This window comes from Silene latifolia, chromosome 2 (assembly GCF_048544455.1).
Source record: "Silene latifolia isolate original U9 population chromosome 2, ASM4854445v1, whole genome shotgun sequence".
NCBI classification, from domain to species: Eukaryota; Viridiplantae; Streptophyta; class Magnoliopsida; order Caryophyllales; family Caryophyllaceae; genus Silene; species Silene latifolia.
Window position 1 is genome coordinate 118,428,171 of NC_133527.1, and position 20,647 is coordinate 118,448,817.

At 36.5% G+C, this 20,647-nt stretch overlaps 1 protein-coding gene across 4 annotated transcripts; it reads right to left on the bottom strand.

Annotated features, from left to right (window-relative positions):
• Nucleotides 1-649: 649 nt before the first annotated feature.
• On the bottom strand, nucleotides 650-14,896 carry LOC141642912 (putative LRR receptor-like serine/threonine-protein kinase RFK1). Of its 4 annotated transcripts, none has more exons than XM_074451906.1 (24): nucleotides 14,493-14,896; nucleotides 12,791-12,954; nucleotides 12,557-12,628; nucleotides 12,402-12,470; nucleotides 12,254-12,325; nucleotides 11,346-11,417; nucleotides 11,160-11,231; nucleotides 10,876-10,947; nucleotides 10,720-10,791; nucleotides 10,445-10,516; nucleotides 10,294-10,365; nucleotides 10,008-10,076; nucleotides 7,231-7,296; nucleotides 6,069-6,131; nucleotides 5,929-5,976; nucleotides 5,754-5,797; nucleotides 5,063-5,451; nucleotides 4,789-4,984; nucleotides 4,125-4,262; nucleotides 3,525-3,643; nucleotides 3,228-3,438; nucleotides 2,755-2,995; nucleotides 2,292-2,442; nucleotides 650-1,579 (listed from the first exon to the last, which is right to left on the bottom strand). In XM_074451906.1, the coding sequence occupies exons 4-24, from the start codon at nucleotides 12,416-12,418 to the stop codon at nucleotides 1,196-1,198; spliced, it is 2,640 nt and encodes an 879-aa protein (XP_074308007.1). In that variant the 5' UTR covers nucleotides 12,419-12,470; nucleotides 12,557-12,628; nucleotides 12,791-12,954; nucleotides 14,493-14,896; the 3' UTR covers nucleotides 650-1,195. The 4 variants fall into 4 exon arrangements, with proteins under 4 accessions (XP_074308007.1, XP_074308005.1, XP_074308008.1 ...); XM_074451904.1 differs by having other exon boundaries at nucleotides 12,783-12,954; nucleotides 14,493-14,890; XM_074451907.1 differs by having other exon boundaries at nucleotides 12,583-12,628; nucleotides 12,783-12,954; nucleotides 14,493-14,817.
• Between the last annotated feature and the right edge of the window lie 5,751 nt (nucleotides 14,897-20,647).

Consider the following 20,647-nt stretch of genomic DNA (forward strand, 5'->3'; position numbering starts at 1 on the left):
CTAGAACCCTCCTTTTGGTTGTTACTTTATTAAATAAGGGATAGAATTTTATACAATATTACGATATGAGGATATATTTCTAACCAGCACTTGTAAAATCTAATTCCATACCTTATTGACGAAAACGATCCGTTCGTCTTTTTTTGGTTAATTGATTGGGGTTGTGAAGATGTGGTACGAATCGTACGATTGTTCACTTTATGGCAATTGAGAGGACGAGCCACGCAGGTTTTGTTTTTGGGGGTTAAGTAGAGGAGGAGAGTTTCTCTCCATTTCCTAAAAAGAAATGGAGAGGCCATTTCCTTTCGGTGGTCCAGATCGTATTCTGGCATCATCGAATGACTCAAAATTTATGGGTAAAAATAAAGGGATAATGGGGTTTGGTGAGAAAAATATTATTAAATGAGTTTAAGAGAGGAAATGGAGAGGAAATGGAGAGAAAGAAATGGAGGTAGAGTGTAATTCGATTTTTCAGTTTTAGTCCAACTTCTTTTATTGGTTTACTCTCTTCTACGGAGCTCATCGTGTTGCTTTTCTAGTCGTAATAGATTCATGTATTTTAGGTCAAACTCACCTTTAAGTTTGAATCAACTATTACTTTATTTTACCCGGGTTATTAAACAGGGTACCTATGACGGAATTAATACAATTTCCGGGATACAACATCAAATACATAAACTTAACCAAGAATCTTATTTATATTTACAATTTTGGTACACAATCTTACAAACACACTCTTTCTATGTACCAGTACACTCTGAATATACAGCCAAACAACAGATATGCTCTAGAGAGATAACAAGGCTTGCACGATGGCCTTGATAAGCTCTAAAGAGTTGATGCAGATTGCAGTACAAATTACAGAATCCTAAATAATTGCAACCAATGAGGTAAAATAATACTCCGTATTATATTAAAGTCTTATAAAGCTATGTTACTACGTCACTTCAGTTTGACATCGTGTTGTATGCCTATCACCTTAACACACTATATTTCAACACTTCATTGTAGGCCGCGAAAGTGGTAATTAGGCCCCTTAACTCTGATCAATTGTGAAATTAGGCCCCATAACTTTTATTTTGAGAATTTGGGATTAATTTGGCCGAAGTTGCAAGAGAGTCGGAAAGCATAGTCGAAATTTGATATTCGGTACCACTAATGCAGTCCCTTAACTTGCAGTCGAGACAGAATAACACTAGTGTAGAGTACCACGGTTGGGATTAATTTGGCCGAAGTTCAGCTGGGAAGAGGAAGATGCAAGAGAGTCGGAAAGCATAGTCGAAATTTGATATTCGGTACCACTAATGCTCTGACATTGTCTCTGACGTCGGGTATCTCCCCTGCTTTTGAATCTCAGGTCATCAGTGTAAGCTTCGATGTCCGGAATGAGATCAGGAACGGCCGTTTTACCATCAAGCATGTCCACTACCTCCGACATGGTAGGTCTTGCGGAGGGGGAAGCATTTGTGCAAAGGAGTGCCACTTTTACTATGATTTCCGCTTCTTCAATATTGAAACTACAGCCTAGTCTTTGATCAACAAGTTCCATGTAGTTTCCACTCTGTTGCAATTGACATACCTAATAGGTACAAATTTAGGAAGATGATTAGCGCCACCAAATAGTGCTTTAACGGAGTACCTACACGGCTACACCTCTCGTCTATGTTGTCCCATTTGTCTAGTCTTTGATGCTCAAATGAAATGACTTCCACGATAATACGATATTATCCCGTATTCCCGTTTATGTTGTCCCATTTGTCTTTGATGCTCAAATTAGGTGGCTTTACCAATATTTCTCACGATTTACAGTTATTACACTTTTAAGATGATAAATAAAAAGTTTGTTAGAGAAATCAAACTTGACAAATTTGACACTGTATCTCTGCTTATTTAGATAAATTGATGGTGAAATTTGACATCAAGTAACCGCCAAAGTCAAATGGGGACAATAAATTTGACATGCAAAAAGGTGGTAAACAGATCCGCAGTTCCAGAACAACATGGAGGCACCTTATCGCTTTCCACAAAATTCATGTCACTGCGTTTAGCGAGAAAATCGTGTTTTCGTGGAATGCCAAATGTAGGTACCCTCACCAACCCATTGAAAAGTTGTCATTTACATACAGACCAAGGAGTGTAAGACAAAGGCAAAATGCAGTATTGACAAGGGGGGTTTGTAAAGGCAAGTAGGTAATTAGGCAACAATTTGCTGTCCAAATTAGAGATGTTAACTATCCAATGAGCCGGACAAAGTAATTAATCTATACCGTTAGAGAGGTAGAGACGCGTACCCAATCTAAAAGACAGAAGCAGTCACCAGTTGGGACGTAACTGCTATTGCTCTTTCCGCTGACAATTTCCAAAGCCACAACTCCAAAGCTATAGACATCAACCTTGTAGGAGAGGTGACCCCATATTGCATATTCTGGTGCCATATATCCGCTGACGATATACAGAAAAACATGTCAGTTGATAAGTTTTATAATCACAGATTGTTTTATAAGACAGTCTTATTGTGATACCAACCCATTATTAAAAGAGGAATCAAATATCATGACAATCTGGGTCACTTTAAGACAATGTTATAAGGGGCTTTCTGACTCCGAATAAAACAACGTTGTGCTTAAGCAAAATATCTGTTTTAGATTTCATGCAATTATATTCGTTCTTATAAAGTCTCTTTTACATATAGGCAGAGGTATTTAATGAACGTGAAGGGCAAAATACTCCTTCTGTGATTTACGTAGTACTCACATTGTTCCAGCTACTCTGGTGCTAACATGGGTATTGCCATCATCATCATCAAGTCTCGCCAATCCAAAGTCAGAAATTTTGGGGTTCAGATTTCCGTCAAGCAACACATTTGAAGCTTTAATGTCCCGGTGAACAATCTTCAGCCGTGAGTTTTCGTAAAGAAAAGCTAAACCCCTAGCAATTCCGAGACATATCTTGACTCTTGTTCCCCACTCCAAGAAAACCTGATTCTGTTCAGAACCTACAAAGTCATGTTTAGAAATCCTTGTCAACAATGAGTCGAACATGATTTGCTCAAAGTTTTCTTAAGTTCTTGTACAAGACCGTCTTAGCGTGAGACAATTTTAATTACTCTTATAATCAAATGAGTAATATCAAACTTTAATTTTTAATTTGTCCAATCTCAAAACGAGACAATCTCCTGCGAGACTTACTCAACGCAATTAACCTTTTTACTTAAATGAATACCCTACCAACCAAAGCACGGCCGAGACTATTGTTTTCCATGTATTCATATATTAACAACAATTGATCCCCTTCAACGCAGAATCCATGAAGCTTGACAAGATTTGGATGTTGTAGACAAGATATCATGCCAATCTCATTCATAAATTCACGATTTCCCTGCTTTGACTTGGAAGAAAGCTGCTTTACTGCAATAGGACTGCCATCCGACAGAAAACCCTGCGATAAGATATATCCATTAGTTTTAGGTGTAGTTAGTTTACACCAAATATGAGTTATATCCATCTGATATGCCACGTGAATACCTTGTAGACAGGTCCAAAACCTCCTTCACCTATCTTGTTTGTGGGATCAAAGTTGTTGGTGGCTGTTTTAATCTGTTTTAATGTATAGCCACCCGCTTGTAATTCCCGAGTTTTAAAATCTGCCAAATAGCAAAATAAGACCATACACAGCAAAACATCTTGAAGCAAGAGTATACCCGTGAATCCCTTGATTACGAAAAGGATACATAGGAATTACTTAATGTCTCATCGATAACATATAACCAGAAAAAAATGCTATGTTTTGCTAGGTGGCTAGTCAACAACAACAAAGCCTTAGTCTCACCATGAATTGGGGTCGGCTAAAATTTCTAGAAATAAATAAAATCTTATCAAAATAACCTGTTTTTTTTTTCCTTTTGATTGGTTTAAAAAGAGCTCATACGGCCAATTTTGATGCCGGTTTGCTGTGAACCTAAGGTACTGAGTATGAGCCATTGATGACTTAAGAGGGCTTAGCTGACATTTGCTCAAATTCATATTCGCCCTTGGCAACTTATATATAACTAAATTAATTGCGTAACCCACAGGAAATGCTGCAATAATTGAAGGATGCTGCAGAAATTTATAATGCACACTCACCCTCTGTCCTTGTTCGGCCTTTTAAGAAGCCTTTCCACCAGAGAATAAAGAGGATTGCTAGAATACATAAAAGTGACATGACCCCAATGACGATATATACAGTTGTCTTGCTCTTGCCACTTGAGCACTGTTTAAAATCTGAAAAAAGGGCACACACTATTAGGGACTAAAAAATTACTAGTAGGGACTATATGGTATGACAAACATAATAATTTTAGGGGAACCCCTAGACTGGTCCAACATGTAAAATAAAGTGCTTGATTTAAGTGAATTTTGTACCAAAATGGATACAAACATAACTTATTAGTTAGTTATGCAAAGAGAAATTATAACAGGTTATTGGCAGCTTTCTGCAGTTTTTCCTTTAATAAATAAAAACTCTTAACACTTTGCTTGGATGGAGGGATTTGAAGGAAAAGCGAGGGAAAGGAAAGAACGGAATGCAATTTCCATTATTTGGTTAGCAAATAGAATTGGAGGGAAATCGAGGATCCAATTCCCCTCTTCCAAGACAAATTCAGAATCCTCTCAACATAGCAAAGGTTTGGAGGGGAACATCCCTTGCTCTACCCCAGAGTTCTCCTTCCCATTTCAGCTTACAAGGCCTCATATCATATACTAAAGAAGAAGTAGAAGGGAATGTACCAGAGTGGTCCTCACTTACAAGGATTCACAGAAATAGCTGAAATGAGAGGCCCATAAACTCCCCTAGAAGGAATCCTTGTTGTCCCTTTACCAGCCCACTGAAACCGAATTTCTAAAACATTATTTCTCACACTTGAATTGAATATTCTGACAATAGGCTTTTGAATACCATGAGCCTCATCTTCAATACTGAAATCCTTGTGCACTAACTCATCCTGTAGACAAACACATCATCAGGGCAACTGTCGCAAATATATGTACTACATATATGTCTTGACGAAATAACTCATTACCTGAATGTAAATATCAAAAATACGCCTCCCAAGACTGCTGTATGATTTGTCGGTTGTGAATTGTATCTCAGCAAAATGAAGTCTTACAGAATAATTACCATTCTCCAAACAATAGGCAAAATAAGTAAGAGAAATTGGGGAAACACGGGCAGTGGCATATAATTCAGATAAATTGCTTCCCAACAGATTCTTTGTATGACGTATAGTTTGCAAATCGTTATCATCCATGTAGTCTCCTGTGGCACTAAATCCCCATAAATTATTAGTGTTCCTGAAATATGTAGCAATTCCACCATTAACTGCACCATCCCCTTCATACAAGACCTTTCTGCTGTTATCCTCAGCTAACAAATCACTGCCACCACAATTGACATGGAAGGAGCAGGTATCTGCATAGAGCATTCCATAGTAATACATCAGGATTCTGGACAGTTCCTTAGATGCTTAATACTCTCCCTCCATCCATGTATATAATTCTCAATGTCAACTTTGAAAGATATTTTTTCACATACGATAGCTTCCTATTTAGAAATGATATTATGAAATTGTTTTGATTAATATTACATTTTATTGCTACATATATTTGGAAAGATTAATTGTCAAAGTAGACATCAATTAACACCAAAGTCAAATGGACATGGAGACAATAAATTTGGGCTATCTAAGAATACGTGTAGGATAAAATAGTTACATCGTGGACAGTTGATAGTGTTTGAACATGGGAGCACTCCTTTTCTGAAGAGAAGACAACAAGGGAAAGCATATCAGTCTTTAATGTTGTATCGTGGTACAATGGTTTTTAATTCTCATAATAGAACCTTGAAATTTAAATTTTTATTGAAAAGATATAAAGGTCGGTATCTTACAAGCGGACACCAGCAGAAGAGCTCCTGAATAAGTTTATGTTCAAATTCCTAAGAAAATGGAATAGACAAACTACATGTGTCAGAATCACCCGAAAATATGGCTGAAAAATTATGCTAAAAGAAACAAGTCAAACACTTACATGTTTTGCCTACAAGTCGGCTGCTCAGGGCCTTGCCATGAAAAGTTATTGTAAGAAAGATCACTGCGCAACAAAAGATATAATAATTTTTTAGGAATATTAAAAACAGATACATCATATAAAGAATGTCCTACTTATGCATAATTTACTAATTTTGATGACGATAGACCGGCTATGACAGACAAACAGAAAAGATTCAGCTGTACAAGTCTGCAGACAAGAATTTTGCCAAATAAAATCATGAAATTGTTTTTATAAAGTGAATAGTGATACATACTTGGACAGCTGCTGTAGCGCCTATATGTATTTCTAGCATACAAGTATTAGGAATTTAGGATGAAAGAAAACAAAAGTTTTAATTCAGAAAATACGAAATAGCTCTTGCATATATCAATCTTATTCATGACTGAGTATACAATTATTCTAAGAGAATAATTAGTAAATAGGCATTGTGTTGATTGTCAAAGAGCTACACTGATTCATAAGCTTCATCAAATGGAACTCAAAAGGAACAATGTGTCTTGAGTGAAATTCAAGTTGCGGAGCGACGTTAGCTGAACTTGGATTTTGAAATCATATGAGACATATAAACAAAAGGGAGTTTATGTAGCAGAGACTATACAAATCTAGCATGCTAGTCTTTCAATATTACTCCTAGTTCGGTATATATTACAGTCTAACACCAACATTTTATAGCCTTCTGGATACTAATGATATCTCAAAAACAAGTATCAATAATATGGCTTTATGCTAGACTTTTCAAGCAACAAATTGGCCAAAATTTTGAAATACATGTGTATACAGATCCCAGACAGCACTATATATGGATAAGCTACCTGCGGGATGTGGCCATCGATTTAAAGTAAGATAATGAATATAGCTTTATGTTGGTAAAGTGGCGCTATGATCATACACGATGAAAGTCCTCGTTCAATAACAGACAAGACATAGATCAGAACTCCTCAAAAACCGAAAGGTCAATTCCTGAGAGGTCTACATGACTCTGAACGTTAAATAGCTAAACCATTGTTTTTCACTCATACAGGCGTTTAAACTGAAGCATAAACTCGATACAGGAGATAAGAAAAAAGGTGAAGCACTTCTAAGAAATAAAAGAGGTGACAGACGATGAAGGGCAATAGTAATACAAAATGCAGCTTACATATTTCTCCCATCTTTCAACAATGAAGTAGGTATATTGCCACTAAGCAAGTTGCCTGTCAAAAATCTGCCCATAAAGCACATACACCCATGAGGTTAAAGCTTAACTGCATGCAGCGATGACGGTAAATACCAATCAACCACATATTGGACGAGATGGTGACATGTCACCTATATAAGACATGTAGGTAAGCTGGATTACCAAATCCTAGCTCAGACACAACAAAGTACCACAACATTATCCCAATGCCTCAAAGTAGACCTGTCAAAAGATGACCCGACCCGAAAAACCGACCGAAACCCGCCCGAAAATAACCCGACCGAACCCGACCCGAAAAAATGTGAACCCGATAATGACCCGCACATTTAGGGTCAAGACCCGACCCGACCCGTTAATGGGAAATTTTATTAAAATTTAGTATTTAAAGCAAATTATACTAATATAAAATGATTAAAAATATTCCAACTTTTAAAATATTAAATAAAGCATGCTGATATATGTTTTAAAGCATAGTTTTAGCACATGATTAATTAATCAAATGATTAGCAGATATATAGTCGCTACTCACTATTTGTCACGCACCGTATAACAACTTATCAGTTCAACATTTCGCACAAAGTTGAGATATTTCATATATTAGACAAAAAAAAATTATTCTTACTATACCATGTATCTAAATATATAATTAAAAAAAAGGTTATTCTACGCGGTAACCCCGTGTTTTTTTTGAATTCTAGCGGGTAACCCTTCATTTTTCAACCACCCATATGGTAACCCTGAACTTATCAAAAAAAGTTCTCCATAACCCTCAACTTTTAACGCTTTAAAAAACTCCGTTAGTTTGCATGTTTATTGGGCCTTGGGTTTGTTTTTTAGACTTCAAATGCATAAATAGCCGAGTAACTATGGTCTTCTCAACTCAATTAAATAAATAAACTCCAAATTTTCCTAACAAAGAATTATATTCTAGGTGTAGTAAGACTTAAGAGTATAATTCATAATCTTTTTATTATCATTATTATTATTACTATCATCATTTTTATTGCTTAACAAATAATATTAAAGTAGTAAATATACCGAAACACATCTTATCTTTGTTTTTGTTATAAAAATAATAATAACATAATATCAATATTAACAATTATAATTCAATCTAATTTATAACAAAAACAAAAGTAAGACATGTTTCGATATATTTACTACTTTAGTATTCTTTGTTAAGCAATAAAAATGATGATAATAATAACAATGATAATAAAAGATTATGAATTATACTCTTATCACACCTATAATATAATTATTTGTTTGGAAAACTCGGGATTTATTTATTTAATTGAGTTGAGAAGACCATAGTTACTTCTCCATTTAAGCATTTGAAGTGTAAAAGACAAGCCCAAGTCCCAATAAACATTCAAACTAACGGAGTTTTTTAACCGAATAAATGTTGAGGGTCACGGAGAATCTTTTTTAATAAGTTCAGGGTTACCATGTGGGTGGTTGAAAAACGAAGAGTTACCAGCTAGAATTCAAACAAACACAGGGTTACCACGTAGAATAACCCAAAAAAAAATTAACAAAAACCATGTCGTTAGATCTAAAATTAAAGAAAATAAGCATCTTTAATGTTTGTGGCCCACAATTCATTATTTAACTTCTAAATATTCATCACTCTCTTCTATCACCAAACCCCATCCAAACTCTTTTACTCTTATTTTATTCATCTCCTTAATACCCGTGCCACAAACAATGGGAAGAAAATAGCGGATTGGAGGGAGTATTTGCTTATTAATAAACCATGTTTGATGTCGAATTAGGTGCGAAAAATATGGTGTACTTCTAACTATATTATTGTCCCACATTGAAAAATTATGTAATTGTGATGAATATACAACATCTAAATAGTTAAATTGTCCCACATCAAAAGATTATTATAAGGTGGGATGATCTCATGCCTATAAATAAGAGTATCATTGAATTTAGGTATCAGACCAAAATATTTTGAATCTTCCAATTATTGTACCAGTTGCAACGCACAAGTTTTACATTATAATTAAGTTAATTACCCCGTTGCAACGCACGGGTATGAAACTAGTAAATATATTATATATATTATGTAAAAAAGGGAGACTACTAGGTAGAAAAATAAAAGAGAAATTGATCATGAATTTAAGAGTAAATAAAAGGATACAAAAAAATTCGAAAAAAGAGATGGAGAAATAATAATTTATACAATTATTTAAGGAGTCACTAAGACCCGTTTTGACCCTAACTCGACCCGAAACCCGTATAAACCCGACCCGCAGAACCCGTATTTTACAAACCCGAAATTGACCCTAACCCGACCCGAAACCCGTATAAACCCGACCCCTATAAACCCGTATTTTACAAATCCGAAACTTACCCGACCCGTATTTTATCCGAACCCGAAATGACCGAACCCGTAACCCACCCGCCCGACCCGTTTGACAGGTCTACCTCAGAGGCACCCGCAAATTGCAAGGTAAGGGATCAGATGTTGGCAGTGTTACCCCTGTGAGAGAAGCTGTTTCCAGATGACTCAGAATGAAAACTAATCGATAACTGCATTGAATGGCTATACATCGCAAAAAACAAGACGAGCATCGAATTTAGTGAGCAACTCTGCTTTACTCCAATTGTTCAAAAACAATTACTCAGGGAATTTTGTATTCTCATGTTCCACTAGTTAACAAATCTAGAGATACAACTTCTATTGTTTACTATTAGCACTGCCAGTAACATATTTAATTAATACTCACATATATTTCAGATACTTCGTAGCTGTGTCATCTGGAATTGTTCCGAATAACTTGTTGAAACTAACATCTCTGCGAAAATTGGTATAAATCCACGATCAGGACATTAATCCGTGTATTCCAGTAAAAAGACGAACGGAAAACTCTGGGAAGTTTATAAGATGGGTTATACTAAAGCATGAGCAAGAAAGATAATATATTTTTCCACGGGATATGAATCATATGAACAAATTTCAGTATCAAGTACGTTGGAAAGTTTTAGAAGTACCAGTTTAATATCATCACTTACAGCATTAGTAAACTCCTCAGTTTCCATATGTAAGCAGGGATCTCTCCAGAAATATTACAGTTCCTCAGTACACTAGGAATCCACAAAAAACCTATTATATGAAAAATGGTGGTGGGATTCAATCATATAACAGAGAAAAGATTTAACATACATTGTATCAAGGCTAGCCATATTGCTCAGATCTGGAAAGCCCTGAGTAGATCCAGAAATGTCACTTATTCTCCTATGAAAGATGAAAGGGTTGACGTTAATGAGTAATTGCCATACTGTAACAGACAGAGGAATCTGTTGCCGTAGTGTACTACCTTCATCCTATTTATAGTTTTTGCCAGAATATTAGTTAAAGTGAACATAGTTTGTACCATCTAGGTCAAAGTCAAATCAGATCAACATAAATGGGATGACGGAATTATAAGATCTACTCACAATTCAGTTACTTTGTCCAGGAGAGATAACACAGATGGAATTGGCCCCACCAGCCCGCTGGCATGCATTTCTCTGTAATGACAAATTGTATTGGGTGAGGGGATTTGATTCAAAACAGAATAAAATAGCTGCTTCTAGTCAATGTGATATTCTTACAATCTTTTAAGCTGCTTCCAACTCTGTATAAAGCTAGGTATCACTCCCCTGAAGTTGTTATCATTAATCCGACTGCATATGTGAAAGTGGGAAACATTAGTATCGCTCTATGTTACTCCAACACTTCAGTATGGTTGTCTGACACTTCATTTAGGATAAAATAAGAACACATTTTACAAAATAGCCATATCTGCCACATGACTTCGTGTTGCATTCCACACTTGCAAATGTGTCGGAGTATATAATTCATGGCAATAATAGATCTAAAGTTGTAGCAAACTTACAAATCTGTCAAGTTTTTCAGGCGAGCAAGTGTTACAGGAAGCATCCCAGTTAGCTTATTTGAGGACAGTATTCTGAATACAATGCCACAGTGTAGGTAAAAGTGTGAACAGCATGAGTTAATATCATTGAAATTAAGGAAAAAATAATTCTTATGACAAATACATAATGCAAGTATGAATGCTTACAAAGACTCCAAGTTCACTAATTTTCCAAGCTCGTCAGGAACTGTTCCAGTAAACCCGTTCGCCTCAAGATTCCTACAAACGAAGACACTGAAGCTACTCACAATTTGAACAAAGGAAAGTGACTCACTGATAATAATTAACTGTAAAGAAAACAAAAAAATTGTTTGTAGGGTGCTCCAGATCTAGTTTGCCTAATTCGATAGGTACTCATGATATTCAATTCGCGCTACGCCCTTTTAGAAAGTGATATCTGACGTAGATTTTTTAAGCGAACATGCCGAAATACACTTGAACCGATTTGCTATTCGCTATTCACAAGTGGTTCAGCAAGTTTAGTAACCTAGCTAAATATCACCCTTATCATTAGCGGATCCGTCTGTAATCAGTTGTGTTCCTCAACGCTATAAGACACTTTGGTGTGGTTTAATTAAATTTTTACTCCCTCCTTTTGTCCATTTTCTTCCCATTTGCTTTTACAGAGTTGGAAATACAAAATATTAATACATAAAACTAAAATGTTCTCATTTATTATCAAAACATCTTTCACAAAATATTATTTTCAAAAAAAAAAAATAATATATACATGTCGAAAAATAAGGTCAGAGTTCCGTCTCAACGACCACGTAAAAGCAATTGGGAAGAAAATAGAAAATGGAGGGAGTACATAATAACGATTCTACAGGTATTCAATGAGACAAGACCAAAAGAAAAATGAGACACCATGAACAAATTATAATAGGTCAGCCTCAGTCCCTTAACTATGTCGCCACCACTTATATCTAAAGTTTCACTTATCTACTCATAACTTTCAGTGACAGTCTATGACCAATCGTTTGGTTATTCACTGTCTCTTTGATTTCTACCAGATTATTTGCCAAGCAGTAGACAATTATAGATAAGAGACATACAAATAAGTGAGAGTGGTAATATTCCCCAGCATCTTTGGGACTTCTCCAGATAATCGGTTCACAAGAAGTGAGCTGCATGAGTTTGCCAACATGAGTTTATGACATATAAGCTTCTGAAACATCAACAATGGCGGAACCATATACTTACATTGATTCTAGCTGCATTGGAGCCCACTCTGAAGGTATTCCACCAGAGAGATCATTATAGGCAAAATCACTACAAGAAAAAAAAAATTTAAAGATTTTCAAAACACTATGCAACTTATAAAAGGAAAATGGATTAAAAAAAAGTTTAGTTTCTACATTCTCTGTAAATAAGGAAGCTTCACCAGCTCTGGTGGAAGCACGCCAGGAAGACTGTAACCTTTGAGGGTTCTGAAATCAATACAACGTCCTTTAGTATTAACCCCTCAGAAAACAAGTATATAATGCTCCAGAAGTTGAACCAAATAACCAAAGAAAGATCAATATAATATCGTAGTAGAAGCATGCGATAAAAGCTGATGTACATAAGATGAGGACACTGTACATGCTTACAACGTGACAAGTGTTATTCACAAGTTGACAATCACACTCAATGTTGTTTTCAGCATCCGATGCTGACAGCTGCAATACTCCAACCATTTCAATTTGACAAGAAACATCATCAAACTTCCAGTATGTGGCACCCATTGTTCGAACTATTTGTTGAAGAATCTCCACTGCATTTTAAATATAAATCGCGACGTCAGTTGAATCCTTTCTTTAGTATCTATGGTATTTACAATGGAACTTCTAGTTTAAATATACTTATCTACTAAGTGTCCCCATTTATTTTCAGAAGTGTCCCAATGTTTCTTCAAATCAAACTTTACTTTGTGGAAACCCTTAAATTAGATTCTAAGAATCCCTTATTTGAGAACAAAAGAGTATTGTTTGTGCGTGAAGATTATTAGCCAGAAGAAGCTCTAAGTGTGATTCTTATAGGAATATTTCCGATTCAGTGTTCTGAGGTTTGGGCTAATTCGCTTTCGTACCCTAAGGTTTCACTAGTTCCACTTATATTACAAATGGGATAGGTATCAGCTTCAACCAGAAGAGTGCAACAAATGGGATGGGTATCAGCTGTTCTAGGCTGCTTTAAATATTCATGACATACAAGAGTAAGGCTCAGCGAAAGCCAGACTACGGCAGTGGTCTCTCTCGAAAGAGCCACGGGCTATAGGTGATCAAAGGAACTTCTACATTTTATAAGACAGCAAAAACAACCTTCGTCCCACAATCATCACTTATAAATAGAGAAGCAAAGGAAAATACTCCCTCTAGCCCAAGAAGTAGTTTATGCCGAAAAGTCTGTGACATCTAAATCCAAGCCATTCAAGATTACAAACGGGCATTTCAGCTACGGCCCATTTTTGGTATGTTTGCACAGAGTGCAGATTGGGTTATTTCTATTTCACCAAGTGACGCTTTCACTTTGATGTACTATTAGTTGTCTGGTTTAAGTGAAGTCAGTCAGCAAGCCCTAAACTCTTGGCACTTGTATCTTTCGTATCCATCCATTTAAGCTCTCTACATTTGTGTTGGTTTTGGGAATCAGGAATACTAAACCAGAATGATTCTTAAAACCGCTACTTGTAGCAACAATGAGACGAAAGTGTCTTACTACTCCCAAAAGATGATTCCTTTCCTTTAAAAAATAACTCGTGCCAGTTGCCACCCAACAACAGGCAGTCCCGTCAGGCCGTGAAAATATGGTATGCCTACGACAGCTTTCAGGAATGTTTGATCACCCATGTTACTTGATCATTATCGAGCAAGCTACATTTGAGACGCTACTCTAGTGTAGAGTTTGCGGAAGAAGGAGTAAGAAGTAGATAGATTGCGACCACATTTATCCATAAAAGGAAGCATTTAATAGAAGAATACTGTGATTATATCACATATAGTGAAAGTATTCATGATGAAGAACCCTCCAATTAAATACCAACCAAAAACTCAATTCTCATTTTAACATTATTATCTCCGGTCTACAAATCAATAAACTAATTACTTTTAATCCCAGTAAGCACCCACTAATCAATATTTGGGATTCAATACAATAAGTCTTCATCTAAGTATCATCCCACTTGTGCATAAAAACAAAATCCAGTATATTGTTTTCCCTATATATTCTGCATTTGTTTTATTCTAACTACTTGACCCGTATTACGCTTAAGATTCTTAAAAAAAAAATGATTGAAGATAACAAGTAGCTAACCTTCAGATTGGAGTAGCTTAGAGGAGGATGGAGAGACAAGAAAAGAGAGGAGGAGAGTGAATAGAGGAAGGGGGTTGGCCATTTTTGTGAAGTGGACACTAGAACAAAGTGTCATGCTTCAAATTAATTAAACAACAAATATCTGCTGGATCTTAATTATGTTGAGTCACCATTTTGCTGATTATAATTCCAATCAATAGAATGAACTGATTGCCAATGAATGATTCCAACCTCTTCACTTGGTTGTAGTTCATCTTTAAAGTTCTTAACTAGTACGTCGGACTAATAGTAAGAATAACATGGTGGGGATTGGGGAATGTTGCATGTGGGATAGTTGACTCCGTCACTCCAATGTCACGGTGTCACCTATCTCTATGTTCAACAATTAGTCTTACACCATCTCCAATCATGTTGAGTTCTCTTCCTCATCACTTCTCAGTCTAGGGATGGCAACAGATCCTGGATCCGGTCCAGATCCGCTAGACCCTACCCTGATGGATAGGATATGGATCCTAATATTTCGGACCCTACGGATCTGAACCGGATCTGGATCCACCAGTTTAAAAACGGATCTGAATTTGGATTTAATCGGCTAGACCCGGATCCGACCCTAAGACCCGTTTTTAATATTAATAAAAAAAAAATTATGGTTGACTTCTCTAGTTATGCGTATTACACACACTGCACACATGACACAACTATCACAATTCTAATTTGGTCATTTATCCACCTCAACTTCTCAAACCAACCCTCACTTATTCAAACAAACCCTAAGTCCCGCCGCCAAAACACCTCAAATCCGACCGCCTGAACACCTCTCCCCGAGGCCGACTTAGCCGGCAACAATGAGTACACTACAGGCTTACAAGTTCACAAACACTCACAAATTCAAAATTAGGTCATTCACAATTAGTCGCCTCCTCATCTTTCAGATCTAAGCTTCCTGAACATTCCACCCTGTCGTGATGTTGTTAATTTAATTAGTTTGTCTTTAATTTTTCCAATTTCTTGTTACTTTTGTGATGCATTTGTTATAATTAAACTATAATTGTTCTTGTACGATGTTAATTGTTTTATTTTCGCAATAATCATGTTAATTTCGTGATGATAATTAGTCTCTTGATTATGCTGTTTTGTTGAAGCTTTACTTATTATTTTGATGTAACTTTAATAATTGTTTTGTTGTAGCTTTAATTTCGTGATGAACTTAATTTTGTGATATAACTATGGTCGTGATTGTTCTTGAGTACTGCTACTCATAGTTGTTAATACTTCTCTTCTTCAACATTGATTTTGTGAGCTCTTGCCAAGCTAGTGTGACACCCTCATTCATTGCGGAAAAGTAAACATATAATTCTAGATAAAAATTGCATGGATATGTTTGTAATAGGTTCATTTGGGTAAAAACCTGTAATTTTTAAAACCGAAAACGAAACCTGAACCTGTTATAAAGATATCCAAATGGGAAGGTGTCAAACATGCAAGGTCTAAAATAAATCTCATAAATAAAACATCGCTAAAGTCGCGAAACAAAGTTATACAACCCAAATATGAAAAAGGGAGACATATGTCCCTAAAAAGTATATAACATAAAAAGTGTTTAAGGGTCACAATAAAATAAAGCCAATCCAGGTCCCAAGGTTACTTTGCTCGCTAGCTCGTCCATATACCCCATATATGCATCACCTACCTGTCAATCGCATTTTATAAAAATACGAAAGCCACAGTCAGTGGGGAGTAACTCCGAGTTCTCCCAGCCACGAAATGTCATAATTAATGTAACATGTAAACATAAGAATATGAATACGAACAACACATAGCCTTAGCATATATATGCTAGACAATCGTGCTTATCATGTGAACAACAATATAACAACACATAGTCCTAGCATGTGAATATATTAGACCGACTCATACTACACTATCATGTGAATCACATAACATCCAGGAATCCAAACTCTATCAACCATAGCCGGCTTGCATCTCACCTTCTATGATTCATAGAATCATCAAACAAGAAAGGACAATATATCTAGAGACAGGCATAAGTTCCTAGTACCGTCAATAGTCACTCTGTAATTCGAGTCTATACCACGAGGTGAGGTAAACACCCTAGTCCTAAACCTGCGCAAACCTAGCGACATGCGGAAAACTACCGCATCCAAGACCCATGATAACAACACATGAGTACCCCTAAGGAGTCCACCAAAGGGTTGGCTAGTAGTTAAGCTGACCACATACATCTAAGAGTACGTCAGGAGGTCATGCCCTAACTTGGATATAAACCCACCAAGCTAAGACACAAAGGCTATTAAGCGATGAACATACACTCGTCAAAGACTATAATGGCCTATCTATGGCGAAGGCCGAAACACTCACCTAGGACCTAGTCCCATCTTGAATACTTTAGCCCACACCACACAAGACAAGTAGGACACCCAATTAACCATAAGAGGGGCAAAGAGTCCAAACTTGCACACACAAATGATCATACACACCCTAGCATATGAAAGGTTACGCAAGAGCATATTCAGCTGACAATCCAACAATATCTCCAATATCTATAATAACCCAAATTCTAGCTAACCAACAGTACCATAATCCATGAGAACAAGCTAAAATGGTAAAGAGGCAACAAGACTCAAGCATAAGGCATCCAAAGCATCCAACAACCAACATGTGAAATGATAATCACAAATATCAAGGCATAACATAAAACATCCAATAACAACCAATCTCACCTCAAAGACAAACCCTCGACCCGAGTCCCGCGACGGGTCATCGGTCAAATCGAGGCTGACCGGTTTAAACCTATTTTGACCAAACTCGTTCGGTCAATCTGCCCACTGCACTCGTAGTCTTGGCCTACTTTGGCCCAAATCACAAAATTCATCACAATATCATTCTCATACCATTTCCAATTTCTATCATGTGAAAAACTATTAACATAAGGAAATATATTCCAACTTACAAAATAACTAATTCCACAAAATTCTCGCATAATAAAATAGCATAAATAACCGTCTCACACAAGGGTAAACTTTTCTATAAATTTTTAATCGATAAAACGACGCCATTTACTCATACGGACTCCGAATTGAGTGATTCAAGTGACTAAACCACCTAATTTTTCGATGCCGTTCAATCTGTCATATTTTTGGAAACATTAGAAACCGTCTCGGTCCAGTACTGACGCGTCCCAGCCAAAACACGGACTTGTCACAACACGTAATTCCTCATCCAAATTTGTTCCAAACAATAATATACAAATGTGTAACATAAATTAAACATAAACATACTCATCTTACTCCATTCATTCATTTATCAACAAGATCGTCTCAAATAACAACAAACAACAACAAACGACAACAAACAACAACAAACAACAACAAACAACAAATACAACTACTAATGTGACATTAATTCGTCGAGTAACTCGGAATAGTTACCTTAAGCTAGAAAAAGAGAACAATAACACTTGAGAAAGAGCCCTAGAAACCGAAATCACTCATCATCTTCTACAATATATGAGTCTCTTAACTCATCTTCATATTCTTCACCTATAAGAACAACAAAAACACATAAATTAGTCCTAAATTCGAAACCCTAAAAAGATGAGTCTTAAAACAAAATTGGGGGAAATGAAAATAAAGCTTACTAGGAGATGAGGATTGAAGAGAGGATTCCAAATATATAATTTTTATGAGATTTGGTGGAGAAATGAAGGATTTATGGTGGATTAGGGATTGTAAAGAGGATTTTTGAGATGAATTTGGTGTTTGATGAAAGGAAGAGAGAGAGAGTAAATTATGGAGGAAATGAGAATTGAAAGAGGGGACAATAGAGGGTAGGTGGCCAGCCAAAAGGCATGGGGAGATGGGTCATTTGTTTACGTTTTGGGGTTTGCTTCGACGGTAATTAGAAATATTCGTCGAACGCGATTTCCGAGAATATTAAAGTTATTAAACCCGATTTTACTGAAAGATTAAGTACTCATATGCCCAATATCCAAACTCGTTTACCCAACGACCGTAAGAAATGGGAAAATCCCAATTTTACGACTTTTATCCGAAATCTATTTTATCAAAAGAAAAGGTTTAAATATAGTTTAAATCACTTTTAAAGATTTCTAAACTATCAAAAATAATTACATTTCTTCAAAATAAAATAAGATTATATTTTATCAAATAAATTTTATTTCAAATAAATTAATATTAAATTAAAATAGATTAAAATATTACTTTTAAAATATAATAAAGGTCTTCAAATTTACGGGGTGTTACAGCTAGTGCCTAGTGCCTAGTGCCAGTAATTAGTCAAAATGGCTAAATAATGAGCCAAGAAAATCCCTACTGCTAATTTCTGGAAGTTTATGATCATTTTTTTTAAATAATTTTTTTGGATTTGGGACCCGCGAGTAACCCGGATCCTACCCGGGTCCGTAGGGTCCGGATCTGGATCTTGCTGATTTGGACCCGCTGGATAAGGGTAGGATCTGGATCCAGCGTTGGCATCACGGATCTGGATCTGGATCCTATTGGACCCTATCCAGATCCGGCCCGTTGCCATCCCTACTTCTCACACATCCATCTCAACATTACTCAACTTTTCAATTTACCACAAAAATATCTCCCCAACTATGATTTACAATTACTTCTCATCACATTTTTGTAAATCTTTCCAAATATAATAGTTGTCTCTAATTGTAGAGAGAAATAAAATAAACATTTTAATACAGTTTTTATAATTTTTATTTACTGATTTAATATTGAAAAAGGTAATAAAAGAAAAAAAAAATGCTCACTTTATCTTTCCTACTGCACACCTATCTACTCTCTCTTGTTTTCCTTTTATCCCTGCACTCACATAGCCATTATTTTAATTGAGTTGCACTGCGCGTTCTCTTCCTCACATAATAGCGGAACATGTTGTAATATGTTCCTTATCCTAAATTTTGATCCACCTGGCATTTTTGTTGTACGACAAGGAGAAACGCGTAGTGGATATTCATTGTTGGAGATGCTCTTAGTACCCACATACGGAGTATTCGCTTTCCTTCTATTTTTTTTAGCAACCATAAAATTATAATGTTTACATACTAAGAGAGTAACAGTACGACTCTAAAGAGCCGTACATACATACTCCAACATTATTGAAAAACAAAATACAATTTCCTATTGAACTAGTAAGGTAGATGAGATGTTGGGTAACGACAACATGTTGGTGGAGTGCGGTAGCTTGGACATGAGCTTCATCATGTGTGGCTTCTACATGGCACGAGACTCCCAAATACCATCGAGACATTTGTTCTGACGAGTGACGGGAACAAGATGCACTTACGCCACAAGGACGTAGAAAGGGAAAGGCGAAAGCAAGCCAAACAGACTTGCCTCTGATGGAGAAAAATCTCCTACGTACATCTTGAAGAACCAACTTGACAGACCAAAAACCAATAACCCAAGTAGCCACACCAGTAGACGGACCAATACACAAATCGCTCCTCAACTAAACGCTTGTCCATAAACACCATAGGGAACCATCCTAGGATGCAGCCAACATAGACCGGACACAACCTCATCCCTTCATTATTCTTATGATAGATTATTATTAGGGACAACAAAAAGAACAGAAAACAAATAAACAGCAGCATGGGTGATGAGAGGCAGACCACCGAATCCAACCAAACCAACGCCACATCCGACCCAACTTAGACCTACCCGATCACATCTCAAAGAGGACCAACCTATGCAAACTCTGACCCACTACATCAAAGACAACAACATACCCACAGAACCAATCAAAAGCTGACAAAGAACCTGCCTACACCAAAGGACACAACCACCATTGACCCCAATCGAAATCCCTAGAACAACACAAACAACCTTACATGCAACCAGACAAAGAGACGAAGACCCAACCTAACACCATAAGATATCCAAAATGAACCCGATAGGTGGAGGAAGGGGTAAGGGGGAAGGGAACACCATATTGGTCCAAAAAGCAAAGCCACATAAGATACAACGACTCGAAACATATGGAATAGGCCCATCCCGAGGACCTAGATGGTGGGGGAGGAGGCGAGGGGGATAAGAACACCAAATCGACCCATAGCACAAACACATAAAATACCATGACTCGAAAAAGAAGGGTTATGC

Bases quoted from the DNA above. Each gene is read 5' to 3' on its own strand.
- LOC141642912 (XM_074451904.1), bottom strand. From the start codon at position 14,607: ATGACACTTTGTTCTAGTGTCCACTTCACAAAAATGGCCAACCCCCTT. The intron at 10,077-10,293 runs GTAAGTGATGAT...CAATTTTCGCAG, and splicing joins CTGAGGAGTTTACTAATGCT to AGATGTTAGTTTCAACAAGT. The intron at 5,798-5,928 runs GTAAGATACCGA...TCTTCTCTTCAG, and splicing joins TCTTCTGCTGGTGTCCGCTT to AAAAGGAGTGCTCCCATGTT.